The sequence below is a fragment of the Urocampus carinirostris genome, chromosome 19 (assembly GCF_059441175.1).
Source record: "Urocampus carinirostris isolate Australia breed hairy pipefish chromosome 19, RoL_Ucar_1.0, whole genome shotgun sequence".
In the NCBI taxonomy this organism is placed as follows: Eukaryota; Metazoa; Chordata; class Actinopteri; order Syngnathiformes; family Syngnathidae; genus Urocampus; species Urocampus carinirostris.
In genome coordinates, this window is record NC_142367.1 from 25,783,583 (window position 1) to 25,809,629 (window position 26,047).

At 42.2% G+C, this 26,047-nt stretch overlaps 1 protein-coding gene across 1 annotated transcript in view; it reads right to left on the minus strand.

The window, feature by feature from the left end:
- Positions 1-26,047, minus strand: part of pcdh15b (protocadherin-related 15b) — a 247,267-nt gene that overhangs the window by 30,558 nt on the left and 190,662 nt on the right. Inside the window, exons 28-29 of the mRNA XM_088323283.1 lie at positions 9,370-9,479; positions 6,781-6,921 (exon numbers count right to left, since the gene is read on the minus strand). Of these exons, the coding sequence (XP_088179409.1) occupies positions 6,781-6,921; positions 9,370-9,479 (251 nt within the window). The remainder of the gene's footprint in view (positions 1-6,780; positions 6,922-9,369; positions 9,480-26,047) is intronic.

Consider the following 26,047-nt stretch of genomic DNA (forward strand, 5'->3'; position numbering starts at 1 on the left):
CGGAACATCTTGTGGTAAGACGCCATGTGTTCCTTGTCAAGGAACGTTAAAGATGAAGCTCATGGCGCGGATGTACCAGAACACTTAAAACGCACTATGACCAGAATGAGAAATTGGAGTGAATAGTGTCGGATATTTTAAAGGGACAGTGTGTATTATTCAGTGCCTCCTGGTATGAAAACTTTAACTATTCGTTAGACAAAAAAGCATATGAATCAGGGTGTCAAAAATACTGCCGGTGGGCCGGATCTGGCCCGGCAACAGATTGAAAGCTGAGAGAAGCGCAAGAAAGCTAGGACAAGACACTCACAAAACAACTGTGTTGTATTTATTTCTATCTCTCTCTTTCATTCTTTCTCTCTCTCTCTCAATTCTCGTCTCCTCTGTCCGTCCCTCTCTCAATTCTCGTCTCCTCTGTCCGTCCCTCTCTCAATTCTCGTCTCCTCTGTCCGTCCCTCTCTCAATTCTCGTCTCCTCTGTCCGTCCCTCTCTCAATTCTCGTCACCTCTGTCTGTCCCTCTCTCAATTCTCGTCACCTCTGTCCGTCCCTCTCTCAATTCTCGTCACCTCTGTCCGTCCCTCTCTCAATTCTCGTCACCTCTGTCCGTCCCTCTCTCAATTCTCGTCACCTCTGTCCGTCCCTCTCTCAATTCTCGTCCCCCCCCTCTCTTTCTCTCTCAATTCTCGTCACCTCTGTCCGTCCCTCTCTCAATTCTTGTCACCTCTGTCCGTCCCTCTCTCAATTCTCGTCACCTCTGTCCGTCCCTCTCTCAATTCTTGTCACCTCTGTCCGTCCCTCTCTCAATTCTCGTCACCTCTGTCCGTCCCTCTCTCAATTCTCGCCCCCCCCCTCTCTCTCTCAATTCTCGTCACCTCTGTCCATCCCTCTCTCAATTCTCGTCACCTTTGTCCGTCCCTCTCTCAATTCTCGTCACCTCTGTCCGTCCCTCTCTCAATTCTCGTCACCTCTGTCCGTCCCTCTCTCAATTCTCGTCACCTCTCTCTCTCTCTCTCAATTCTCGTCACCTCTCTCTCTCTCTCTCAATTCTCGTCCCCCCCTCTCTCTCTCTCTCAATTCTCGTCCCCCCCCCTCTCTCAATTCTCGTCCCCCTCTCTCTCTCTGTCTCTCTCTCTCTCTCTCCTACTCCGCCCTTGCGAGTGTTTTTTCTACCATGTGGCCCCTGAGCTCGAATAAGTTTGACACCCCGGATCTAAATAACAGGCAAAAATACGTGAACTATCATATATCCTTTTTAAAATATTGCAAAATCAACATTACACGAGCTGACAAATTATTTGCCAACCTGCTGCAACGGGAGTCCAAATTCAACAACCTTGAGAAAAGGCTGGACAAAAAATTTAGAAAAAAAGAGTTGAAGTTTAGTAACACAAGTAGTTTGCATTCTTCTTTGTGCTTTGTAGCACTCAGACACACTGTCCCTCAGTGAAAACCCAAACAGCAGTCTCTTCCTCCGCCCAAATATGTTCATCAACAAAACTCAAATCCTTATTTAGGATTCAAAGCTTCACTCAGGTCAGAAAATGTGAGAGCGCCATCGATTTGTTGCTCGATTAAAAAAGCGGCCTGACGAAAATCGAGGGGCCGCCGACGAAAACGACCATGCGGAATACTGAAGAGTTAAATTGTGTAGATGAAGCGAGTAAACACTATAATTAAAGAAGAAAGCCGAGGAGCCGAGCATTAATTAGGACGGGCGGAGCGGGGACGCTCTCGTCGGGAAAAGAGAAGGAATCCATAGACGGGGGATCGTAAACATGCAAACGTTGCAATTTGATGAATAAGTAATTATGAGAAGAGGAAAAACTGTCAAACATCATTACGTCGGAGATTCAAGTAAACATGAAAACAGGGTGAAACTAGCCGTGTTAATTTAAAAACAAGTTCAGGGATCCCTTAACTGCCAGGGTTGTCGGAGAACTACTTCCCATGGTGTGTCTTGGGCAAGTACAGCTTCTTCCATTTTTGAGTGATTGCTCCAACAGTGGACCTTTTTTCACCAAGTTGCTTGGCAATTACTCCGTAGCCCTTTCCAGCCTTGTGGAGTTGTACAACTTTGTCTCTGGTGTCTTTGGTCTTCGCCATGTTACAAGTTCAAGTCTTACTGATGGTATGGGGTGGACAGGTGTCTTTATGCAGCTAACCACCTCAAACAGGTGCATCTGATTCAGGGTGATATATACGCAGAGAGGAGATATGGCAAAAAGGGAATGCGCTTTATTGCATTCGGGACACGTTCAAAGTTCCAGACGTTCAACATTGGCTTTTTTAGTGTTCTCAAATATAAGATATCTCGTGAAGGTCGTCCGCCCCTCAGCATATCAGCTTGTGACCACTTGCAACAACGTCATCCCACGACCTTCACCAGATGCCTACATATTTATCATTAGTTATTATCCACATTCCACAACGAACACAGGTGGACTTCTCATGGGCTGACGAAAAGGTCTTTCAGAGTCAGAAATCTAGGTGATACACAGGTGTTCAAGTACTTATTTGCAGCTGTATCACACAAATAAATCGTTGAAAAAAATCATGCATCATCATTTCTGGATTTTTCTTTTTAGTTTATCTCTCTCACAGTGGACATGCTATGAAAATTGGAAACCACTCTATGATTTCTAAGTGGGAGGAATAGCAAAATAGCAGGGTGTTCAAATACTTATTTTCTGTATATGGTGTGGCTCTCTCTCCAAAAATAAAAAATAAAATAAAAATATTTATGTTTTTATGGCTCTTTGGGTCATAAAGGTTCCCGATCCCTGTTCAACGTCATAAAAAAACGCCTCGATGTATTCAGACATCAAAATAATAAAAAAACCCAAGGTCTATAATGAAACCAAAATAATAAGTACTGATCCCTTCGCTAAAAAAGGCTCTTATATACTTGGTTGATTTCTCAATGGTCAGCTTTAATTCTAGAAAACTAGAATATCTCTTGAATTAAAAGTTTATAACTCAGAGTTTAAGTTTGGAAGCTGTTTTGTATCTCGAAATGCAGTATTAGAGTTGCATTAACTCTCGCATGAAAGCAGGTTTCACTTAAAAGCTAACTTACATGTCTACTGCTAAGATTCAAAGACGGCAAATGTGCAGAAACGGGATTAAACTATGTGGTTGGGAAGTCAAATATTACTACAGTAACATAGTAAAGGAGGGGTTTGTCATTCGAAGAGTCCATAAAAAAGTTAAAAGTTTAGTCTATTGAATATGTGTTAACAATGATTAACAATGCTTTATTTTTCACGACACCTATCTGCTTTTAGCAAAGCTGTTCAGGGTGGAACACATTAGGTAGGAGGAATCAGGTATGCCTTATTAATAATTATTAATAATTAGAGTAGCATGAAACTAGTGAAGTAAGAAAAGGCCTGCTTCAAGTGGAAATGCCAACCCAAACCCCAAGAAAATTGAACAAAAGTGTTTATTCAAGTCCGTTTAAAAAAATGCACGTTGAAAGATTTTATACATTTGACTATAACGGATAGTAAAAAATTAACTACAAAGTAAGTACATGTAGTCAGTTTGATGCCGTAGAGAGATTCACTGACTGTTTTTCTTCAAGGCTGTCTGGAATGCATCAGACGTATTTTGATAACAGAATTCCTGTGAGTGCTGACGGGAGAAGGCCAGACGCACAAAGACGTCGGCATTGTTTTAAGAAGCGCTTTGCTGATATGAGTTTCCTTTACACATGGCGGCGCCTTTCGGCGAGAAGGTGGTGAAGCTGGCACCTGACCCGCCCCAGGGGTGGAGTCAGCATGCCCGGGGGAGGAGTCAGCACGCCCCATGGGGGGGGACGCGCCGGCTTTTGAAAAGACGTGGACAGAATACAGAAGACGAAAGAAGAGACGGGAGATCAGATCGACAATGAGGGGGAGGCTCAAAGAAGACTAATTAGACTAATTCGACAATAATTCGGCTAAATTCGATGGCATTCACTTAGTTAAATTCTTTAAGAAAATAAGTCTGCCCCCGTGTGAAAATGCCGGCTCTTCTTATTCCATCTTTTCCCAGAAAGAAACGAGCATGCATTGTTAGGAGAATGAAGTCTGGTTTGGTTAATGGAGTCAGATAACTCATTCGAACAATGTGGTAAACGCTACATTTGTAATATAGTTTTTTTCCCTAACAACGTACTAGCACGCGCATCATGGACGAGCTGACTGAAGTGAGGAAACGGCAGCAGCAAAACAATTTATGTACAGCTCCTTTAAGACCGGACACTCCGATTTCTCAAGTTCCGGCGTCCTACCTGCGCAGTAGAAAGACGTGCCGTGCCCGATTGAACCGAGGCTATGCCAGCATGTCAGGGTTAATTGCCACCTAGGATGCTTAAGTGCGGAAATGGCTGCAAGGACACACGGTGTCTGACTTGGAGATAGAAGGCGATGCTTTCATGCCACGTGTTTGCTCCTTGGCCCTCATTAGAAAACCAAAAGTCAGCCCAGAGTTAATTGGCACGGCCTTTGTAACCCGTCCTGCCTTGAATGGAAGAGAGTTGATGTAAAACAGGGTTGGCACACCTTTTTCACGGCCAAATTCAAAAACTCTTTATGTATTCCCAAAGCCAATCTCCCAATTCCTCCAGTACAGTGGAACCTCGGTTTTCGAACGCCTCTCAGTTCGAACGAGTCCGACCAAAAATGTCGAGAAATTCTTGCTTCGCTGTTCGGTCAAAAAATCGGAGTTCGAACGCCTGTAATGCGTGAGTGCGTACGCTAGGATGCGATGCTGAGCGGCGTACGGGTGTAGATGGCTCTTTTCCTGACCGACTGTTATCGCGTTTTTGCTTTCGCTTTTAATATCGGTGAACGGAGTGTTTTAGCCCCCTAATTATGCCTCAGAAGAAAGTCAGTGCAGGCAGAAAAATTGCTACCGGTGAAAAAAGAAAAGTAGTGCGTACAACTATTGCATTTAAGAAAGAAATAATAGCAAAATATGAAGGAGGTGTGCTTATCTTGCTAGGGAATACCCCACCGTCCACCTGCGCCTTCTGCTGACCACCACAAAGATAAGAAATCCTATTCATAATTCTTTTCTTTACCTTTTTTTTTATTTTTAGACGTTCATGTTAGCGTAATCTTTCGTACGGAAGATTACGATAACGCAAACGTACAATTAACCTGGGTTAGCTTTATGATTACATTCAGGGTGTTGGAACGGAGCCCCCTTTCCAATGAAGCGCTAGCCGCTTGTTGTAGAGACCCAGGTGCTAAATGACTTGTAAACGACCTGATTTTTTTAATTTTTACACATTCATGTTAGCGTCATCTTTCGTACGGAAGATTGCGATAACGCGAACGTACGATTAGCCTGGTTTAGCATTCTGTTAACGTTGAATATTCAGGTAAACATTGAGGGTGTTGGAACGGAGCCCAACATTGAGGGTGTTGGAACGGAGCCCCCTTTCCAATGAACCGCTCACCACTTGTTGTGGAGACCCGGGTGCTAAATGACTTTTCAACGACCTCATTTTTTTATTTTTACACGTTCATGTAAGCGCAATCTTTCGTACAAAAGATTACGATAACGCGAACGTAAGATTAGCCTGGGTTAGCTTTATGTTTACGTTAAACATTCAAGGTAAACATTTAGGGTGTTGGAACGGATTAAAACGATTTACATTATTTTTCATGGGAAAAATGATTTCGGTGAGCGAACAAAGCGGTTTTCGAACAGGGTTCTGGAACAGATTATGGTTGAGAACCGAGGTTCCACTGTACTCCCAAAGCCAAAATTCCAATTCCTCCAGTACTATCAAAAGAAGAAAACCGGGGTGGAACACATTAGGTAGGAGGAATACGGTAGACATGCAAGTTAGCATTTTTTGCTAATTTGCCAATGGGTTTTTCAATCTGAAGTGTGCATTTATCAAGACATATGGATGGATTGTGCAGTTTAGAGCAGAGATAGAATATATTCAAAATCACCAGGAATTGTTTCCTTCTACAACTAGATTGTTGTTACAGTTTTTACCTTTTCCTTCCTGTTATCACTAACCTATTATGATCAGAAAAAAAGGAAATAAAACCAAGAACATCACAATAAAATGAGATGTGGTCCCTCTCAAACGTGGTAATTGACTAAACAGGTAGAAGAGATAGAATTTTAAGGAGTGTAATTCTTCTTAGCAGTGTTTTGCCAAGGAAAAAGCCTGCGACACATTGAAAATAGTTCCACAAACCACGCTTGGGTCCCAACCCGTCATTTGAAAATGCAATTTAAGATAGAGAGAACATAAATGGACGGTTGTAGGGCTGAGTGATATCAGCCCCCCAAAGAGATATCAATGATATGACTTTTACATTTCTAGTTAATCGAAAATATATTTGTTTATGAGCTGAATCTCTCCCCATATACTGTAGATGTTCATTTTCAGTTGCAGGAAGGTCTTCCAATTACAATTTACCTCCGGGAAACGCTATCTTTATTTTTGAATGGCCCTGAAATAAATATCCATGACTGATACGTAATTCTTGCACATTTAATAATGGCCTGATTGTGTAGAGGGCGAAAATGCTTTATAGGACGATTCCATACAAACTCATGCCAGCTCCTATTAATCACGAGAGAAGAAATGCAATGGCAAAGCAAAGGTACCAGTGAGCAGTGTCTGCATCATTTGTAAGCAGACTTGATGAGAAACATGGCAACGATTTCAAACATTTACAAGCACTTGTAAACACAATATTAAAATTCAAGCGTTTTCAAGGATTTCAAGCACACGTACGAACCCTGTGTCAACGAGGTGGGCTTACTTTTGGAGGGAGCTCGGAGGTTGGAGGAAACCACTCTCATGGAGTCTGCTTCCACCTTGAGGACGTAGCTGGAATTGGATTCGTAGTCCAGAGATTTGGCCGTGGATATTAATCCCGTTTTGTTGTTTAATGCGAACACTCCTGTAAATATGCCAGAAAGGAAAGAACATTTTCAAAGAGCAATATTAGTGTACAACGCAAATTTGTATTTTTCTAAAAAATAATTCAGTTCTTTAAGATCTTAAGCCCAAAAACGTCAATCATAACGTACGGGTTTAAGCCAAGAGGGGCTTCTCTTTTGCTGACTTTAAAAGAAACAATAATTATCCACCCGTCATTGTTATTTGTTTCTACTTCTTTGTGGAGGATCCGCGTAATGGATTTCATTCCCCTCTTGCACCGATGCGAGGACCAACGTGAAACGGTACCTTAATTCTTTGTATGGTCTACAATAAATTCCCATAATTGTTCTAAAACACAATTTATAGAGCCCTGTTAAGCATGCACTTATCCTGTAGGGGGTGATGAGACTTCAAAGGAAAATAACATACAAACTAATGCCAACTGCTGATAATCACAAGGGTAGAAGAAATGGCAAAGCCAAGCCACCAGAGAGCATTGTTGGCGTCATTTTTAAGCCGCTGTGTTGAGAAACATGGTATCACGACCAGAACGGAGACAGGACCCACTTGCGTTGCGTTTCTTACAAGTTTTATTGGAAGAAAGAGAAAGGGCAGCGCCCACGATCCGGTGATTGCTGGACGCAGGAAGCAGGTCGTTTTGAACGCGGAAGTGGATCTTCCGTGACAAGCGGTGGCGGTAACGGAAAATCGGGTCAGTAGCCGGGGCAGGAGAGCAAAAGTGGTCGGGGTCGTAAGCGAGTCGTAAGCCAGGAAAGGAGAGTAGACATGGTCGGGGACAAAAAGAGGTCAAAAGCCGGGACGGGAGAGCAGACGTTGTCAGGATCAAAAACAGGCCGAAGCCGGGGACAGACGGGAGCAAAAAACAGGACAGGTGGGAGTCAGGGTCAAAAAAGGCTTGCCTGAGGTTCGCAGACGGACTGACAAAAGGAGACAGACAGGACTGGGTTCGAATACTGATCGGGAGCCAATCAGAACCAGGGGCAGTTGGCGTCAAAAGAGCGGGAACAGCTGAGTCACATCAGTAATCATGACACATGGCAACAATTGCAAACATTTACAAGCACTTTGCCCAAAATTCAAGCACCAGGGTTGGGTAGGGTTACTTTAACTGGATTACTTTCAATGACTTTTGGATGACTCCAATACCAAATATGCTAATAAAAGACAAAAGAAACTCAATAGGAATCAAATGACTAAATTTTGTGCAGGCTTGGGGAGTAACGGAATACATGGAACAGCAAAAATGTTATTGGCAAGCTGTTTGGATTGATTTTAATTTTGTTTCTGTGGCATTTTATGTTCGTTTTGCCGGAGATCAAAGAGATCAAAGCCAGGAGAGAAAGCTTACCACATGTTGTGAGTCATCATTTTATTCATATTTAGCTTCTTTTGTCTTTTGTTAGCATATTTGGTATTGGAGTCATCCAAAAGTCATTGAAAATAATCAAGTTAAAGTAACCCTACCCAACCCTGATAATAACTGCGAAGAGTTCATTTTGCATTGATTCTAATCAGGGTTCGTATGGGTACTTGAAATCCTGAAAAAATTTGGTAGTTTAATGTGTTTTCACAGATTGAAAATGGCTTGAATTTGGGACAAAGTGCTTGTAAACGCTTGAAATTGTTGCCATGTTTCCCGATAGTCTGACTTAATAGACCACGCATTGAATAGATATGTGTATTTGTTGCTGTATTATGCATCATGTATGGACATTTATTTTGGGTTATGCAAAAATGAAGGTAGCGTTTTCAAGTGGTATATTGTAATAGAAGAACTTCCTTCCATTTTCATTTTGTTTCTGTCGCATTTTATGTTCGTTTTGCCGGAGATCAAAGAGATCAAAGCCAGGAGAGAAAGCTTACCACGTGTTGTGAGTCATCATTAGATTCCTATTTAGTTTCTTTTGTCTTTTATTAGCATATTTGGTATTGGAGTCATCCAAAAGTCATTGAAAGTAATCCAGTTCAAGTAACCCAACCCATTTCTGTCGCATTTTATGTTCGTTTTGCCGGAGATCAAAGAGATCAAAGCCAGGAGAGAAAGCTTACCACGTGTTGTGAGTCATCATTTGATTCATATTTAGCTTCTTTTGTCTTTTATGAGCATATTTGGTATTGGAGTCATCCAAAAGTCATTGAAAGTAATCCAGTTCAAGTAACCCTACCCAACCCTGTCCATAACACATGATAATTCAAGCATTTTAAAGGATTTCAATCACTGTTACAAACCCTAGATTTAAAGAAAAGCAAAATGACTCTTTGGTGTATTTAATCATGCATCGGTATTTGATTTAAGCTATAAAGTGAAAAAAATAATAAAAATGACATTTTGTGGTTTTGCAATGCGCAAAATATGTCAAAATGACGTCAAAATACGTCTATGGCACTTAAAAATCGGGAAGGAGCGTTGTTGACGAATGCATAGGGTACATGGCTGGAAACTCACCGTCCCGGTTGCCTTCCACGATAGAGTACACGATGGTTTGATTGACGGCAGCCGCCAGGATGACTCCCACGGGTGTTCCCACCGAAGCTTCCTCACTCACGGGCGGGAACCTGGGAAGGGATCAGTCGGGAAACGGACGCCTTTAGCAACATTAAATATGGATTTTGCTACTCCGGGCTTCCTCTTTCCTCCAGTGGCTCTGCCATCATCGGATGAGATTTACAGTCTCTTGAGTACTTATGATGCAGCAGCTTTTAAATAGGAGCTGAGACATATTTGAGAGCAGTAGCTCAGGAGGTAAAGCGCTCATCTTTGAATCAAGAGGTCGCAGGTTCGATTCCCAACTCCTCCCAGTTATATGTGGAGGTGTTCTTGGGCAAGACACCAAAACCCTAATGTCCCCGATGAGAAGGTAGTTGCCTTGCATGGCTGACGCTGCTATCGGTGTGTGAGTGTGTGTGTGAAGCACATTGTAAAGCGCTTAGGGAGGTCTTCATTGACTTTAAAAGCGCTATATAAATGCAGTCAATTTACCATTTAGCATCTTGATTATCCTCAAAACGTTTGGAGGCGGACTCCCTATTGTTGTGTGAGTGTGTGAGTGTGAATGGGTAAGTGTGAAGCACATTGTAAAGCGCTTAGGGAGGTCTTCATCGACTTGAAAAGGGCCATAGAAATGCAGTCCATTTACCATTTAGCATCTTGATTATCCTCAAAACGTTTGGAGGCTGACTCCCTATTGGTGTGTGAGTGTGTGTGTGAATGGGTAAGTGTGAAGCGCATTGTAAAGTGCTTCGGGAGGTCTTCATTGACTTGAAAAGTCCTATAGAAATGCAGACCATTTACCATTTAGCATCTTGATTATCCTCAAAACGTTTGGAGGCTGACTCCCTATTGGTGTGTGAGCGTGTGTGTGAATGGGTAAGTGTGAAGCACATTGTAAAGCGATTAGGGAGATCTTCATTGACTTGAATAGTGCTATACAAATGCAGTCCATTTAAAATTTAGCATTTTGATTATCCTCAAAACGTTTGGAGGCGGACTCCCTATTGGTGTGTGAGTGTGTGTGTGTGAATGGATAAGTGTGAAGCACATTGTAAAGCGCTTTGGGAGGTCTTCATTGACTTGAAAAGCACTATAGAAACGCAGACCATTTACCATTTAGCATCTTGATTATCCTCAAAGTGTTTGGATGCTACTCCCTATTGGTGTGTGTGAGTGTGTGTGTTAATGGGTAAGTAATGGTGCGCTCTATAGTCCGGAATTTACGGTATGTCAATTTAGCACACGGCGGATGATTCCGGCCAAGAACCAATAATGATCTAACACCTATCGAATAAATCAACGGCAAAGCTCATTAAGATAAGTAAGATAAGGGCATGTGACTGAAAATCAAATTGAGTTTGGAATGGGAAAAACGCTATTTTCATAATGTTCCAGCAAACCACCGATAATCGTGAGTGGATAATGAATTCTTACGTCAATAGAGACATGTCAGCTTGAATGTGGTCGCTGTAATGGAGAAATTGGGGTTTACAATGAATTAGCGTACGCTTAGCCAAATGTCAGAACTAAGAAAAAAATAGCCTTCTCCAATTAGACCCAAGGTGACATTGGAAAATGACTTTCTGTCAAATGCTCCACATACTTTTTGTTCATCTGTGACAAGGGAAAATCAGAGGGCAGTGGAAAAGACATTTCTTCTTGGGCGATAATCTACATGTCACGGTTACATATCTAAATTGTGTTCTTAAAGTGATAGTGTGTAATATTTCACCCCCGGACACCGGATCTGAAACGTGTGGATTGGAAAAAGACACCCGAAGGATACCGCTTGGCAAAATTCGCGAGTGGGAAACCAGTACAGACCAAAATCAAAACGAAATAACCTATTGAAAAAGGCCACAATGTAGAGCACAGGTGTCAAACAGGCGGCCCGCGGGCCAGATCAGGCCCGCTAAGGGATTGAATCCGGCCCGCGAGACGACACTCAGAGAAGCGCAAGAGAAAAGCAAGCTGCAGGTTGAAATATGTCAACTTGATGTTGCCAAAGCCAGGTGCCTCTCACAAAGACACTGTACTTGTATTTATTTCTCTCTCTCTCTTTTTCTTTTCCAGCCCTTTTCTCCGTCTCTGTCTCTTTCAGTCTCTGTGTCTCTTTTTCTCTTCCTTTGTTGCTCTTTTTCTCTTTCTCTCTCTGTGTCGTTTAACCTCTTTTGCTCTAACTTCCTTTTTTCCATTATCCATGAATCAGATTAACTGGAGCAAAAGCTTGTGGGAAACAGATACATTCAGGACGGTTGTATTTTAATCACAGCAGGGACCTGGCTTAACTCGATGATACCTGATGCTAGCGTACAGCTACACAGCTCCTCTCTCTGAAAGGAGAAGTCCTCCAATTTTGTTGTACTTTGGTATGGCAATATAAAATGTGTATTCAATAGCAATTCTGTGTTTCTCTTTGCAGATCTGTAGTTGTAATACTGTTACAGTCATATACTCTCAGTCACTTTGTGTGAACGCTCAGACCCCTGGAAAATTAGAGGGAACATTGGTTAGGAGTGACAAGATTGGATAGATTGAGAAATGAAATTGTGAGAGACAGAACTGGAGTAGTAGTGGAACTCAGCAAGCGTGTGGATAAGAGAGTACTCGGTTGGTTTGGACACAGGATGGATAAGGAGGGAATGTTGAAGAGGATCTACAGAGCAGAAGTCAATGGAAGGAGACCAAGAGGAAGGCCGCCATTGGCGTGGATGGATGGCGTTATGGGTGCCCTGCAGGAAAGAGGTCTAAATCTAGTGGAAGCTAGAGCTCTTGTTGGTGATGGGAACGAGTGGAGAGGTGTAGTGAAAGGATAGTGGGATGTTTGGACGTGTTCTATGATGCGGTGGGGGTAAACCGGCGCAAGCTGTCGGGCCCTTCTGTTGAACAAAGAGTCAATTCAAGTCAAGTGATAGTGTTGTGTCACCCTGACCTTTCTTGTGTCCCGTTTCATCTGAAGGGACGAAAGCATGACCAACTTAGTTGCCGAGGTGCTTAACTTGTTTGGGTGTTTGGGCATTTGGGTTGGCCATGGTCCGAAAATGTTTGTGTGTGTTTTTTTTCTTTCTTTATTTTCCTTGTTATTGTCTGTGTTTGTCTTGCTGTCAGTCACCCCTCTTGAGGGATATGACCAAAGTAGATAGATAGTTCTTCTGCAGCAACTTAATCAGTGTTCTGGTTTGCCCGCGTCCCTGCGTCCTAGACGCATCATTTTTGCTGGGGACGCATTGTGTCAAATCAACGTGCGTCCCCGGGACGCAACTTTTTTGACACCAAATTGTCATTATTACCCGATTACTTTTTTTTTTTTAACAAAGATTTATCGCACTACAAACTTTTCGTCAGGCAAATCCGCCATTGTTGTTTTGGTCTCGCGCCGATCTCGGCAAACGGGATCTCGTTGCTTCGAGATGACGTCATTGTTTTGGCGGTTGTCGAGTGAAAGAGAAGTATGCCTCCGTAAAAACAGTTGGTATTAGGTGCAAATCAACAAAAAAATTGGTCATTTCTTTAGTGTCGGTAATAAGTCGAAACATAATACAGAAAGTGGTAACAACGGCAATAATTCCGGCATGAAAAAAACGGAGAAATTCTTCAGAAGACCGCGAAGGCAAGAAAAACACCGAACGATTCGACGAAAGATGAACAAAAGAATATTCCTAGCAAAAAAAGGACTTTTCTGCCAAAATGGAATCAATTATATTCCTGGTTACGCTATGAGGAGGATGATAACGGAGGATACATGTTCTGTGATGCGTGCACCCAGCGTGACAAAAAAACTGTTACGCATAAATCATTTCGCAATTCGAACTTTCAGAAAAGCACATTAGATCGGCACAACGACAATGAAAACCACAAATTAGCTATGGAAATTCCGTTGCTGCAATTGGACCTTGAGAAGGCATTACAACTGTGGCGGGACAGCAAACCACGAAGAATATATGAACTGAAAAATCTGAAGTGATTAAAACTGCATGAATATATAGACTAATATTTCAGCAATATCATTTTGTATAATGTACAGTATTTTTGTGAATTGAAAAATCTGAAGTGATAACTAATTTGTATTACCAATAAACTGTGATGATTAAAACTGAATGAATATATAGATTATATATTTGTCGCTGATTTACAATTTCAACCGCGATAAGACTAAATTTTGGGGACCCATAGATCTCTGTTGGGACCCATAGATTTTTGAGCATGCGAGTCCCCGGGAGCCATCACTTTTCACAGCTCAAATGAACACTGCTTAATTAAAAGAGACAAGACCTCTGTCGCGCTAGCGGAGTTACCGAAAACAGAAAACAGCCCCTTGATTTCGTACACAGGTTGCTTGACGCCAGACAGACTGCACCAAGTGGAGCGAGCTAGTCGGGAGATGAAAATCGGAGATGAAGGGAGGTCTTCCCTTTTGCCGTTTCATTATGAGGTACAAGCAGAATAATGAGGGTGTTGATAAATGTCGGCAATGATAAGCCAGCTCTAGGCGGATGTCTTTCTTATTGGTTTTGTGTCACTCATTACTACAAGATTGTCTCTTTGCTTACGAGCCATCGTAATTCCCTCTTGTCATTATTCTTGATGTCGCTCTTCACACTTCACCCTCTTGTACTTTTTCATTTACGACGAGATTGAAGAAAGTTCTCTATGGGCCAGCCTTTACCTGAGTTGGCTCGTCCAAGGATGGACGATACAACCTAAATATTATTGAAAATTTCTTTTTCTTAACCATTTATAACATAGATCAACTGTCATAGGTTTGACTTATATGGGCCCCAAAAAGTTAAAGGTTATAAGTCAGTATCAGGGTTGGGTAGGGTTACTTTAACTTGATTACTTTCAATTACTTTTGGATGACTCCAATACCAAATATGCTAATAAAACACAAAAGAAACTAAATATGAATCAAATGACTCAATTTTGTGCAGGCTTGGGGAGTAACGGAATACATGGAACGGCAAAAATGATGTTGGCAAGCTGTTTGGATTAATTTTCATTTTGTTTCTGTCGCATTTTATGTTCGTTTTGCCGGAGATCAAAAAGATCAAAGCCAGGAGAGAAAGCTTACCACGTGTTGTGAGTCATCATTTGATTCATTGGCACACTTTGGCACACTGGCGCACATTGGCAAAAACAATGTGGGCTTTCTCTTGCTAATTTTTTCTTTTGTTGCTACTGCTAAATGAAAAACTGTTGTGGATTAACTGTAAATCAGCAGCCTTTGAGCTGACGGTGGCCTGTTGTGTGCAGACATCTGTCAGGATGTTATGAGATAATGTTGATACAAGAAATCACAAGTTGTTGACTAAGCAAACCGACTCTGAGAAAAACATCACGTGATCTTGTTGAACACAGTATAAATGCTATCGTCTCTCGAACGAATTTTGAACATGGCTTAAATATTGCTGAATAAAGGACGTTCCCTTTCCGCCATATTTCTGTCTCTGCTTATATTTTGGGGCGACGCCCAACGAGGTCCTCTCCAAAAGTACAAAACTGATAATCTATACCATGTGACCTATTTGGTTTTATTTTTCATTGCTGTTGAATGTTATTACCCTTCTTTTCATTGCAATATGGGTATGATGAACTATTCATTTTCATTGCACCATTATTACAACTTAAGCCAGTCTCTAAGCACTACGTTGTAAATAATTATGTCCTGCCTTTTATCCTGATACTCTTTATTTTTGGAATATATATTCCGTGTTTTACCCTAGAGTGCCATATCCAATCTAGTTGCATACAATATTTCACAACATTGATATCAACGACAATTGAGACTTTTCAATTCAATCTGTACAGAATATGAATCTTGGAAACGGTTTTGGCAAGATCTGAAAATTCATCCGGGAGTAGTCCCCCATTAGGAGTGCCAAAAAGGCTGTCATATTTGTGTCTACCTGATAAAAATACAACCCTTTGTTCTGTGCTCCCCTCTTGCCATCACGTTCCCGTCTCCACTCCACTTTTGCTCAGACACGACGTCTTCATTTTGCTCTGTCAATCACGCTTCTCCGGGTTGCGGCTTCCTCTCAACGTGACTCTCTTTTTTTTGTTTCTGTTACGCAGTCGCCACCTCAACATTTGTCTTCCCCCATGCCACGCTACGTGGCGGTAATTTCCGAACGGCTCAAGAGTTGCTCTGAACCTGAGTGGAACTGCCCAAATACACCCGATTTTGGTCACCATCGCGATTACGTTCCCTTCTGAAAACGTATTTGTACGTCATGGCATTCAATAAGTCAACTACAGTTCAGTGTGGCAGATTCCTCCATCGGAATATATAGTTGAGTGTCATCTGCGTAGCAATGAAAACTGATATTATACTTGCGAATAATGGAAGCATGTAAATGCTAAAAAGAAGGGGGCCAAGTACTGAACCCTGCGGAACACCACAGGTAACACTAAAGGGCTCACTTGTCATTTCACCGTATTTAACACAGTGCGTCCTATCTGAGAGGTAGGATCTGAACCATAAGAGGACAATTCCTGAGAGACCAATCAATTTTTTTTTTTCAGGGTTCCTACAGCTTAAGGCAAGTTAAATTCAAGACTTTTGAAGTAAAATGTAAAACCAAGTCGACAAAAACCTACAATTGAAACAAAAAAAAAACCCACCACAATTATTTCTTTGAGCCTTGTTCAGATTACCTGTCACGGCTTTTAGCCATGGCAAAAATTGTTCGTTGGACAGCCACTTCTCATTAAATGTACACTCTCTCATGATCCAAAGTAAAAGTCTGAAGTTCAGGCTTCTTTAGAACTAAAATAGCAGCCAAGCATGTCAGTTTCTTCAAAGGTCTTCTTAAGTTGGGTAATGTAATAACACATTTCTATACAATCTTTAGATAGTAACGTGTGGTTTTGCCTAATACTGGAACCATTAGTGTTTTATTTAAAGGAATGAAGTAATTGGACACTCCTAGGAGTATACGACACTGTCGATAGTCCCTGGCTACTTTTTTGTCCGTGGCAAAGTTAGCACCGGTAAAATCCTTAATGTTGTCGATCCAGTTCTACTGTTGTGGGTCATTACTTTTGTTTTTTTTGTGCTGATATTCATCTCATGCTGGGTTGATGCGTTGTCCAGGCGATTTGGCTAAATCGCTGCGTTCCTGTTCTTCTCCCGCCAACCCGAAAATACCATCAGAAAAAAGGAGGTCTGAGACGTTGTGTCATGATTACCGATGTGAATCACCTGTGCCTCGGACTCTGATTGGCTCCCTGTCCCTGTTTGAACCCACTCCTATCTGTCGCCTTTTGTCAGTCTGTTTGCGAACATCAGTGAATACTAGGCAAGCCTTTTTTGAACCTGACTTCCACCTGTCCCGTTTTTCTCCGGCTACGACCCGTTTTGGTCCTGACCACGTCTGGTCTCCCGTCTCGACTTACGACCCACTTTTGAACCCGACCACGTCTCCTCTCCCGTCCCGGCTTACGACCCGTTTCTGACCCCGACCACATTTTTCCTCTCCTGTCCCGGCTATCGATCAGTTTTTCCGTCCTTGACACCGCCATCGCTCGGATCACAAACTGAGTACGAGAGCAACTTGCTTCCGAACACCGGATCTTGGGCGCAGCCCTTCCTCTTTCCTTTAATAAAACTTGTGAGAAACGTAATGCAGTAGGGTCCTGTTTCCGTTCTGGTCCTGACACGTTGTGCACCCCTATGCTGACTGTACCTTCATGTTGGTCCAGAGCTTCAGTCTCCAGGAAGATGTTGAGTAAAGCTGGAGAGATTACAGCCTTGTCTCACACCGACTGAAACCACGCTCTAAAGGTACCGTTGATCAGTACTGCAATGTTGGCATACAGCTGTTCCATGTTCTGAACTCAAGGTAAGATCGATCCTCAAAATTCCAGCCTGCGGGTACAGAAGCCCGAACCAGCCCAACCCAACAGATTCACTTGATTTAAGGGACCAGGCCCGAAGTAAATTCGAAGCTGTACTTAGGCGCTGAAGTATCTGCGGCACTGATGTGTTGTTACTAAAGTAAAAGTACTGTTACTTCAGAATAATAGTAATAAAGTAGAAGTAAAAGTAGTCTTCCAAATAATTACTTGAGTAAAAGTGAGTGCATACTGTGCAGATCCTCCAATAAGAAAAAGGCGAGATAAGGGCTCCGCCCGGCCCAACTTAACGATTGACATTTTATGAACCCCGAACCCGGCCCATAATCAAAACTGTAGTCTGAACAAGTTTCTGGCCTATGTACTTCCGCGTGGTGGCCGATAAACCGGCTTGCCAAACTATCCATCTATCAACCCTTGTCATATCCCTCGAGAGGGGCGACTGACAGCAAGACAAACACATACAAAAAAAAAAAAATTAAAAAAGGGAAAAAAGTAGCAAAAAAAACAAATACAAAATTTTAGGCACCTTGGCACCTAAGTCGGCCATGCTTTCGTCCCTCCAGATAAAACGGGACACGAGAAAGCGGTCGTGTCACTCGAATCAGGGTGACACAACACACTCTTCTGTTCAACAGCAGGGCCCGACAGCTTTCGCTGGTTTACCCCCTCCGCATCATAGAACACGTCTGAACATCCCACTATCCTTTGACAACACCTCTCCACTCATTCCTATCACCAACAAGAGCTCTAGCTTCCACTATATTTAGACCTCTTTCCACCATCCATCCACGTCAATCTCGGCCTTCCTCTTGGTCCCCTTCCATTTACTACTGCACTCTTTCAAACACTTTCTTGAAATCTACAAAGACGTGAAAGTGTTGTCGAAACTTCTAGGACGCGTAAATGAAAAGTCTGTTCTGCGCTCTTTCTAAATTGTACACACAGAGACGTTAATGCATAGGAATTCATTTCCTTCCTCAGAAGAAGCCTCCAAAAGACTCCCTTTCTTCTTATCTTGAATCAAAATCGCTTTGTCTCAGCACTCCGCTTCATCAATCTTTGTCAGTTTTCATGATCCGGTCTCGCCAAGTTGACGTGGGCACTTGACAGCCGAGCATCGTCTGCGCTTCGCTTACTGGGGTCATGCTGCAATCAGGTTCCTCGCTAGGTTTTCTCAGTCGTCCACAATCAACAACAGCTCCACAAATGATCGCCAGTTTCATCAAGTCAAAACATGGAAGGGCAAGGGGAAGGGAAAGGGAAAGGGGACGTGGGTCACAGGCAGCGGGGGGCCTTGAACCTTCCTGATGAGAGCAGCAAGAACCCCGGAAAAATATCTCATCGTGGCCTTTCATTACCGTGTGCCCTTTAAAGTGGGAGTGTCTAACGTCCCCGCAAGAAAACACAGAGAAGCACAAGAAAGGAACGAGCTGCACCTTTAAATTTGCCCAACTGATGATGCCGAACCCGGGCAGCAAAGACACTGTAGTTTCATGAATACTGTGTCTCACTCTCCTTTAATATCATCTCTCTTCTATTCTTGTCTCTCTTCTATTTGCTCTCTCTTCTATTCTCTCTCCTATTCTCATCTCTCTCTCTCCTATTATGATCTCTTCCATCTCTCTCCCTATTCACGTCCATTCTCTCCCTCACTCACTCCTATTCACATCCATTCTCTCTCCTACTCATTCCTATTCTCGCCCCTTCTCTCTTAATCACTCCTATTCTCGTCCCTTCTTTCTCTCACTCCTATTCTTGTCTTTCTCACTCACTTCTATTCTCATCTCTCTCACTCACTCCTATTCTCATCCCTCTCTCTCACGCTCTCTCATATTCTCGTCTCTTCTCACTCCTATTCTCATCTCTTCTCTCGCTCACCCACTCCTATTCTCATCTCTCTCACTCAATCCTATTGTCTCTCTCACTCACTCCTCTTCTCATCCCTCTCTCTCGCGCTCTCTCATATTCTCGTCTCTTCTCACTCCTATTCTCATCTCTCGCTCACCCACTCCTATTCTCGTCTCTCTCACTCAATCCTATTGTCTCTCTCACTCACTCCTATTCTCGTCTCTCACTCATTCCTATTCTCGTCTCTCTCTCTCTCATATTCTCGTCTTTTCTCACTCACTCCTATTCTAATCTTTTCTCTCTCTCACCAACTCCTATTCTCGTCTCTCTCACTCACTCCTATTCTCAGCTCTCTCTCTCTCTCTCATATTCTCTCTCCTATTCTCGTCTCTTCCCTCTCACTCACTCCTATTCTCTGTCTCTTCTCTCTCTCTCACTCCTATTGTCATGTCTCTCTCTCACTCCTATCCTTGTCTCTCTCACTCATTCCTATTCTCGTCTTTCTCACTCATTCCTATTCTCATATCTTTCTCTCTCTCTCTTTCCTATTCTCGTCCCTTCTCTCTTAATCACTCCTATTCCCGTCCCTTCTTTCTCTCACTCCTATTCTTGTCTTTCTCACTCACTTCTATTCTCATCTCTCTCACTCACTCCTATTCTCATCCCTCTCTCTCACGCTCTCTCATATTCTCGTCTCTTCTCACTCCTATTCTCATCTCTTCTCTCGCTCACCCACTCCTATTCTCATCTCTCTCACTCAATCCTATTGTCTCTCTCACTCACTCCTATTCTCATCCCTCTCTCTCTCGCTCTCTCATATTCTCGTCTCCTCTCACTCCTATTCTCATCTCTTCTCTCGCTCACCCACTCCTATTCTCATCTCTCTCACTCAATCCTATTGTCTCTCTCACTCACTCCTATTCTCGTCCCTCACTCATTCCTATTCTCATCTCTCTCTCTCTCATATTCTCGTCTTTTCTCACTCACTCCTATTCTAATCTTTTCTCTCTCTCACCAACTCCTATTCTCGTCTCTCACTCACTCCTATTCTCAGCTCTCTCTCTCTCTCTCTCTCTCATATTCTCGTATCTTCTCTCTCCTATTCTCGTCTCTTCTCTCTCACTCACTCCTATTCTCTGTCTCTTCTCTCTCTCTCACTCCTATTGTCATGTCTCTCTCTCTCACTCCTATCCTCGTCTCTCTCACTCATTCCTATTCTCATATCTTTCTCTCTCTCTCTTTCCTATTCTTGTCCCTTCTCTCTCTTCTCTTCTCGTCTCTTCTCTCTCTTCTATTTTCTTCTCTTCTCTCTCTCTTCTCTCACTCTCTGTTACTCTCTCACTTTTCCACTCACTATTTCTCATTCTGGCTCTCTTTTTCTCTCTTTCCTTTTCTCTCTCCTTTGCTCTCTTTCTTTGTTTTTCCCTCTCTCTCTGTAAGTCCCTTACTGTCTCTTTTCTGTAAGCCACTGGTCCTGCCCAGTGACTTTTTTCTCTTTTTCTTTAGCATATGGCCCCTAATTTAAAAAAAAAACCCAACAGATTTTCCATCGGCTTCATTCGATGTCACTACAGAGTGCCCTCAGCCACAAATTCAAAGGCGAAACACAAAACAGGCGAGAAGGGTTCGCACAAGAGAGTGTACGGCATTTAATGTCAATTTCGACTGTGGCCATCTTGTAGAGTTTCCACCTTTCTCTCGTGCGCGCAGCAACACGACAGCCTTCGTGATCGTCCGCCCGCTTAAACGTTCAATCTGCGTTTCAATCTGTCCTGGGCGCTTTCATTCGAACTATTATGTCTCGATTGTGGCGCCCTCGCCCGTCGTTTTACTCCGGCTTGACTGACGTTCCATCTCGCGATGGCTTTTTAAGTCCCTCACTCGAAAAACAGACTGGTTAAAGAGTCTGTTTGCGGTTGTTTTAGAATCAGAGACGACAGAGATGTTTAGAGACAATGACAAACGCTTTGAAATTAAGTTTATGATAAATCTACTTATAACATTCATTCTATGTGTATGACATCGCTTTTTTCCATCTGCCATCAGTATGTACCTGTATTTACTCATCTTCATTCATGCAATGTTTGCTACAAGCCACGTGAACTCCTCTTTCCACAATGCTCTTAATGTACGTTTACGTTTTGTAGCGTCATCAATTTTGTTCGCTTCTTTTGAATCTCTCTTCTGGGGCTGAGTTTTTGGCTTGATTCCTAATCACTTATCCATTTTTCTTGTGTCCTCTGTGCGTCTACTTTGGAAAATGATCTTATAACGCTCGGGAAAGTCTGGAAGCACAAAGTTATTCAATGCAGGCTTCTGATTGGCCGTTTGCTGGCAGTCTACAGAGAGAGCTGCCAACGGTAAGACACATCTTTTGGTGCTCCAAAAAAAAAGTTCATTTTAAACATTATAACCACAGCTGACAAATCTCTCAACATGCACAGTAATGTGATTGATGTTGTCAAGCTGATTTATTTTCCTTTTGTTTCTGTTGTACTAAAATGTTAATTCCCCTTGTAAGATCAAAGAGATCAAAGCCAGCAGAGAAGCTAATGTTGTGACTCATTTCATCTGCAGGTAAACTGTATCAGTTTTTATACTCATTATTGTTATTATTTCTATTTTCTCATATATATAAAAAGGATGATGTTGGTTAAAATTCAGACTAAAGAAAAATATGTTGAATTCGTTGTAAACGGTAAAAAAACACTATACGATCTCTTGTTAAAATGGATGTAAAAATGTATTGTGATATTCTAAAATGTATTTTACGTAAATTGAAAAGAAAGCTCTTTGATATGCTTTGGGCAGTCTACAGAGAACTATTCGCTGGTTACTCTTTCACTACTAAGGGTCCGCAAAACTAGTGAGAATAAAAAAGAATGTAAAATCAATGCATGGAAGAATACGCTACTTATACTTTTGCAGGTAGAATATCAAACTGAGTTATTTTTGATTCCTCGCTTCTTCAGAGCTATTGACATACTAAACCAAAAGCACACATAAGACACGTGGAACACAGTTTTAAGTTTGAAATCCCGGTTGTGTTTAGCTTAGATGTTAATGTTTTATATGAAACGGAAATTAGTCATGCATGATTTTGGGAATAAATCTAATTGAGATATTTAAGACCAGTATTACAATTTCAAAGCAATTTTTCAATTCTAAAATGCATTTTAGTGCTAGTTTTGTTGTGGATTAACTGTAAGTCAGCATCCTTCGAGCTGACAGTAGCCCATTTTGTGAAGACATCTGGCGGGAGTCAGGGGATAAGTCACAAGATGTTGACTGAGCGAGTCGGGGCCGGAAAAACATCACGAGATCTCTTGAACACACTATAAATGCCGTTGGAGAAGAGAAACGGGGGACGTGGCTTGAATGAATGTTGCCGAACGGATGCAATAAAGGACGTTCCCTTTTTGTCATATCTCCGTCTCTGCGTATATTTTGGGGCTACCCCCAAAAGACGCTGCCCGGCTACGAACGGTTCTGGTCGATCATTCGTAAGTTGAATTTGTAAGTTGCTTCAGTGCTATATTTGGTATATAATGTATGTTTAAGGCTTGTATAAGTAACCTGCAAGGTTTTGTACTAAAATTTCAGAAAATAATATGCTCTATAAAGATAAAGTGAGGTTAAACCTACTTTTGAAAGGTGGGCTCCAAGAGTTAAGCGTCTTCCTCCTCTGTGGTAGAAAGCGGCCGAAAAAAAGCGTTCCGACCATTTTCTCAACCGCATCAGGCTTTCTTATTTCACTTTCATTTCTAATGAAACGGCTTGCCTCTTCTTTACACCCAAAATATTGAATGGATGCACGAGATATTAAATGAAAACGTCAAAGTTCTTAGCACGCCAGCGATACAGTACACGTTGTTATAATTACACACGAACCAGGGAGTAGAAGCCAGATTTCTTCTTCGGTGTGGATGCTGGGTGTCTTTTCACAGCGCCACGGGGCGGAAAGAAGCACTAGAGCACTGTCCTCTACTCGGAAAAAGGTGCACACAATACAAAGAGTAACTTACAGCAAGGTACTGATATTATTATCCCCCAAAAAATGATCGTATCTGCCGGAATCCGTAAGTCGAATGTACATATGTCGGGAGGCGTCTTTTTCAACACTACATACACATATATATATATATGGCAGGAATCCAGCACCACTCATCATAAAAAGACTGTGTAGAGAGAGTCCACTCCTTCAAATTTCTGGGTGTGCACATCTCCGACGACCTCTCCTGGTCTGCAAACACCAGAGCGGTGGTAGGGAAGGCCCAGCAGCGACTGCATTTCCTGAGAGTGCTCAGGAAAAAAAAAGCTAAAACAGCAGCTGCAGGTGTCCTTTTACAAAGCCACAGTGGAGAACATTCTAATGTACTGCATTAAGGTGTGGTATGCTGGGTGCACAGCAGCAGACAGGAAAACGCTCCAGAGGGTCATCAAAACAGCCCAGAAAATCATCGGTTGCTCTCTGCCCAGTCTGGAGAACATTGCCTGCTTTCGCTACCTCAGCAGAGCACTATGATGACTTTTTTTGCACCAAATGCATATTGCACAAACCCTACGATACCAAACTGTATGTAACATCCTATATGCAGACATTTCTTGGGTAAATTTTGTGTAAATTATAACTATAACCTTATCCTCCTTGTTCTATAACCTTATCTTCTCTGTTCCTTTATCTTCTTGGGTTTTTTACCTCACTGTGAATGTGTGAAACTGGAGTGTCATGCCCAATTCCGTTGTCACAATATGTTAACCCATTTTGTAACATTGACAATAAAGGTATATTCTATTATATTCTATATATCTTTATTGTTTGTGTGTTTATACGTAAACTTCACAACATCTAAATGAGATCATGAGGTCATTAAATAGTTTGAGATTGTTATCCACCGTAATTCTTTTATTCTTCCCCTTAATTCGTCGTATCAGAACGGATTACCTTCTTGAGTGTTCTTTGCTGCAAAAACCGAACCATTCAATCAGTTCCGAGAGCGAGATTAAGGATTACGCTTGTGGTGTTGCAATGAATTAACACCAAATCAATTTGCCGGAGGTAATAGAGGCATCACTCAACGTACAACGGGGTTGGTAGACCTTACTCGTGGCCAAATCGAAGCACTTTTTAAGGACTATCGGAGCTAATTTTCCAATTTATCCGGTACTATTGAATGAAAGAATCTAGTGTTAATCATTGCAGGTACACAAAGATGCCTGCGATCTACATATGCGACTTTTAATCTTGGGTGTGCATTTATCAAGGCATCGATTTATTAGATCTTGAGTAAATAACAAATATATTAGTTTTTGAAACAAATCTTTTTTGAGAGGACGTCATTGGGCGTCGCCCCAAAATATACGCGGAGACAGAAATATGGCGGAAAGGGAACGTCCTTTATTCAGCAACATTCAAGCCACGTTCAAAATTCGTCCAAGAGATGCTGGGCTTTTTATACTGTGTTCAACAAGATCACATGATGTTTTTCTCGGAACAAAAGTATTTTTTTTTTTTTTTCTCGGAATCAGCTCGCTTAGTCAACAACTTGTGATTTCTTGTATCAACATTCTCTCATAACATCCTGCCAGATGTCTGATGTCAGCTCGAAAGTTGCGGACTTACAGTTAATCCACAACAATCTCTCCCCGTATCAATGTTGGGTAAATTTGTTTGGAATTTGTTCAGACCTACAAATACCTGGGTGTGCAGCTGGACAACAAACTGGACTGGACTGCCAACACAGAAGCTCTATGTAGGAAAGGGCAAAGCCGACTTTACTTCCTCAGAAGGCTGGCCTCCTTCAAAATCTGCAAAAAGCTCCTGAAAATATTCTATGAGACAGTTGTGGCAAGCGCCCTCTTCTATGCGACAGCGTGTCGGGGAGGCAGCGTCAAGAAGAAGGATGCCTCCCGTCTCAATAAACTGGCTAGGAAAGCGAGCTCTGTTGTGGGCAAAGAGCTGGACAGCCTAACAACAGTAGCTGAGAGACGGGCACTGGAAACGCTGCGGTCAATCATGGACAATCCATCGCATCCACTACACAGCATTATCTCCAGACAGAAGAGCAGTTTCAGCGACAGACTGCTGTCACTGTCTTGTACTACGGACAGACTGAAGAGATCTTTTCTTCCTCATGCCATGAGGCTCTTTAACTCTACCCGGCAGAGTAAAAGCCCACATTAAACCACACCACTTACGTTGCATATTACCGAATTTTATTGCAATATGTATTCTGTGTAGCACTATTTAGATATTCTATATAACACGCTACAGTGGGCATTTGCACGTCACACTGGGTATTTGTATATTGTATTCTTTTTGCTTTATTATTGTATTGTTCTCAGCTCAGGGATGCTGCTGGAAATGTGAATTTCCCTCCGGGGATGAATAAAGTATCTATCTATCTATCTAAACATGACAGCGATATGGAGCGTACTTTTTACAGGAAGTTCTTTCCATTTCAATTTACCGTAAATTCCGGACTATAAGCCGCTCCTTTTTTCCCAAACGTTCAACCCTGCGGCTTATTCAGTGATGTGGCCAATTTATGTAATTTCTCTAACAGCCGCCAGCGGCGCTCGAGTTTAAGGCACATGACGCAGCTTACAAGCTAAACGCAATCGAACAGTCCGATAAAGGAAACAGAGCTACTGCAAGCAAACTTTACCTTGCGAGCGTGTTGCTAGCGTGTTTTTGATTAAGGGAGCGTGGGACGATGTTTATATGACAAATCTTCTTTCCCATACTAAAGGAGGGCAACTTTGATGACGACAGTTATAGGGGGGAAGATGAGAACGTTTAACCGTGGTTTCATTATGTACGGTAAGTTTTTTTTAACAGGTACTTTAACCGTATTGCGAGCGTCTTGTTAGTAGCGTTTTGCTACCCTTCACAGGCACAGTTTGGGATGAAAGTTATAATATT